Source organism: Palaemon carinicauda, chromosome 30 (genome assembly GCF_036898095.1).
Source record: "Palaemon carinicauda isolate YSFRI2023 chromosome 30, ASM3689809v2, whole genome shotgun sequence".
Classification (NCBI taxonomy): Eukaryota; Metazoa; Arthropoda; class Malacostraca; order Decapoda; family Palaemonidae; genus Palaemon; species Palaemon carinicauda.
The window spans coordinates 54,336,880-54,340,228 of NC_090754.1; the positions used below are offsets into that span (position 1 = coordinate 54,336,880).

The 3,349-nt window shown below is 25.4% G+C and overlaps 1 protein-coding gene across 1 annotated transcript in view; it reads right to left on the reverse strand.

The window, feature by feature from the left end:
• LOC137623534 (facilitated trehalose transporter Tret1-like) overlaps positions 1-698 on the reverse strand; it is a 9,521-nt gene extending 8,823 nt beyond the window's left edge. Inside the window, exon 1 of the mRNA XM_068354369.1 lies at positions 644-698. Coding sequence (XP_068210470.1) covers positions 644-698 — 55 coding nt within the window. The remainder of the gene's footprint in view (positions 1-643) is intronic.
• Between the last annotated feature and the right edge of the window lie 2,651 nt (positions 699-3,349).

The following is a 3,349-nucleotide window of genomic DNA, read 5'->3' on the forward strand; positions in this document are numbered from 1 at the left end:
CGTGATGAGGGAGATGAACATTCCTACTATGCCGGTTAATGACACTGTTGGGGGGATTTAGAATGGTTTGATAAAGAAATAGTAATAATTATAATCATATATTATAATATAATACAATATAATATAATATAATATAATATAAGTTAATAATAATATAATGACCCAAATAATAATTTTCGGGAAATGAGTGAACTATTATTATTATTATTATTATTATTATTATTATTATTATTATTATTATTATTATAATGATAATAATAATAATAATAATAATGATGATGATGATGATGATTACTATCATTATTGCTACTACTACTACTACTACTACTACACTTCTACTACTATTATCATTATTATTATTATTATTATTATTATTAGCTAACCTAAAACCCTACTTGGAAAAGCAGGATGCTATAAAGCCCAAGGGCTCCAACATTGAAAAATAGCCCCGTTTGGAAAATAAGCAAAGAAATAAATAAACTATAAAAGAAGTAACGAACAATTAGAAAAAAACCATCTTAAGAACAGAAACATTTAAACAGATCTTTCACATATAAACCATAATCTTTCACATATAAACCATAAAAAGAGATAAAGATCTAATAATATAAGTTACTGGAATAATGAAAGTAAATTCTCTTACCTAGCCAAGATACGTCCTGATCCGTGACTGGGATGCTATCGGAGGAGTCCTGCATCTTTGACAGGATGCTAGGCCAAGCCGCGTTCATCCCCTACCACTAGAGTGGATGACGTCACCCACCAGACCAATTGATACCTGGGGTGTTGTAAGAGAAGGAAAGAATTAATGAGAGTTTCGTCTTGTTTCTTACGTTTGGGATTACATAACTATTATTTAATTGTTATTTTATTGTTTCTAATTCATTCTGATTTAGTTTTTGATAGATGACACTCATGCATACACGTTCTATCTATCTATCTATCTATCTATCTATCTATATCTATATATATATATATATATATATATAAGCCATATATTATACTTCTCTTAATATCTGGATTCTCTCTACCTCGGATCAGAGACCCAAGGAGAAATGAACTCAAATCTATAGATACATACACAAACACACACACACACACACACACACATATATATATAATATATATATAAATATATATATATATATATATATACACACACATATATATATATATATATATGTATGCGTGTGCGTAATATATATATATATATATATGTTGCGCGCGCGGTGTGTGTGTGTGTATCACAGAACAAAATTACAATTCTATATTACATTTTATTACATATTTATAATTACAGTACAGTAATAACATCTCAACAAACACATAGGTAAGTATGTATGAACATACGTATGTATCGAAGTCATACCATAACTATAAAATGCTTTAGTCACCTCAATAATTAAACAATAGGCATAGAAAACGTTCGTATACTGACGTGAAAGAATATATTTATAGTCTCACCTGCCTGGCACAGCTGACTTTGGCGTTTTCACCTCGTGTTATTACATTCGGTCTTCATTCTGTCAAATAAATGAAGTAATTAATAATTGGAATAAAGGATAATTGTAATAAAGAATAATTTTAATAGTGAGTAACTGTAATAATGAGTAATTGTAATAATGAATAATTGTAATAAAGAATAATTGTAGTAAAGAATAAATGAACATGTATGGGGGATCCTGTGACGTCATTATTATTATTATTATTATTATTATTATTATTATTATTATTATTATTATTATTATTATTATTATCATTATCATTGCTATTATTATTATTATTATTATTATTATTATTATTATTATTATTATTATTATTATTACTAGCTAAGCTACAACCCAAGTTAGAAAAGCAAGGACTCCAACAGGGAAAATAGCCCAGTGAGGAAAGGAAATAAGGAAATAAATAAACGATATGAGAAGTAATGAAAAATTAAAATAAAATATATTATTATTATCATATTATCATTATTATCATTATTATTATTATTATTATTATTTTTATCATTATTATTAATAGCTAAGCTACAACGCTAGTTGGAAAAGCAAGATGCTATATGCCCCAGGACTCCAACAGGGATAAACAGCCCAGTGAGGAAAGGAAATAAGGAAATAAATAAACGATATGAGAAGTAATGAACAATTAAAATAAAATATTTAAAAAAAAGTAACACAATTAAAACAGATATTTCGTATATAAACTATAAAAAGACTTATATCAGCCTGTTCAACATAAAAACATTTGCTGCAAGTTTGAACTTTTGAAGTTCTAGTAAGAGAGAAGCTGATAATTTCACTCGTTATTAAATTTGTGAAATTTTTTTGAGTTGCTCATAGCAATCCTTACAAGGCTCGAAGAGACGATATTACTTTGGAAGAATTAATATTTAGACCCATGAAAATAATAATAACGATAATAAATAGAAGGAATAGAAGAAATGCTCACATCAAACTAACATATAATCAATTCTTTTAGTGAGGCGGATTTGCACCAACTCACTGTGGCGACCTTTTAGCTATGAAAAGTTTCCTGATCGCTGATTGGTTGGACAAGATAATTCTAACCAATCAGATAACAGGATGTTGGTTTGGAAGAATTAATATCTATACTTATGACAATAATAATAACGATAAATAAAAGACAATATATGAAATAAACCAGCAAATTAATAAATGACAGATACAATGTTAGTTTATTTATTTGTTTAAATATAGCAGGACGAGTTCTGCATACTATTTTTCTTGTGGTCTTTTTTAAATGATTTTTTATATATTGTAAATGCACACACACACACACACACACACATATATATATATATATATACATATATGTATATATATACATATAAATCTATATATATATCTATATATATATATAGATTATATATGTATATGTATGTATATATACATATATATACATATACTGTATGTATATATATATATATATATATATATCCAGACACTTTCTCTTTATTATATAAGGGACTTATTAATATTATCCTCCTATCATCTTTATTATTATTATTATTATTATTATTATTATTATTATTATTATTATTATTATATATTATTATTATTATTATTATTATTATTATTATTTTTATTATTATTATTATTACTATTATTATTTGGGAAACCAAAAACAAAAGAGCTCTAAATAAGCAAAATAATCCTTATAGAACATCCATAATAATAATAATAATAATAATAATAATAATAATAATAATAATAATAATAATAATAATAATAATAATAACAATAAAATATCGAAAATGACCTTTTAAGAATAAACTTATACAACACAAGAAAGGTTCGTGAGTTACAGAACACCGGTCTGGGAGGACCCT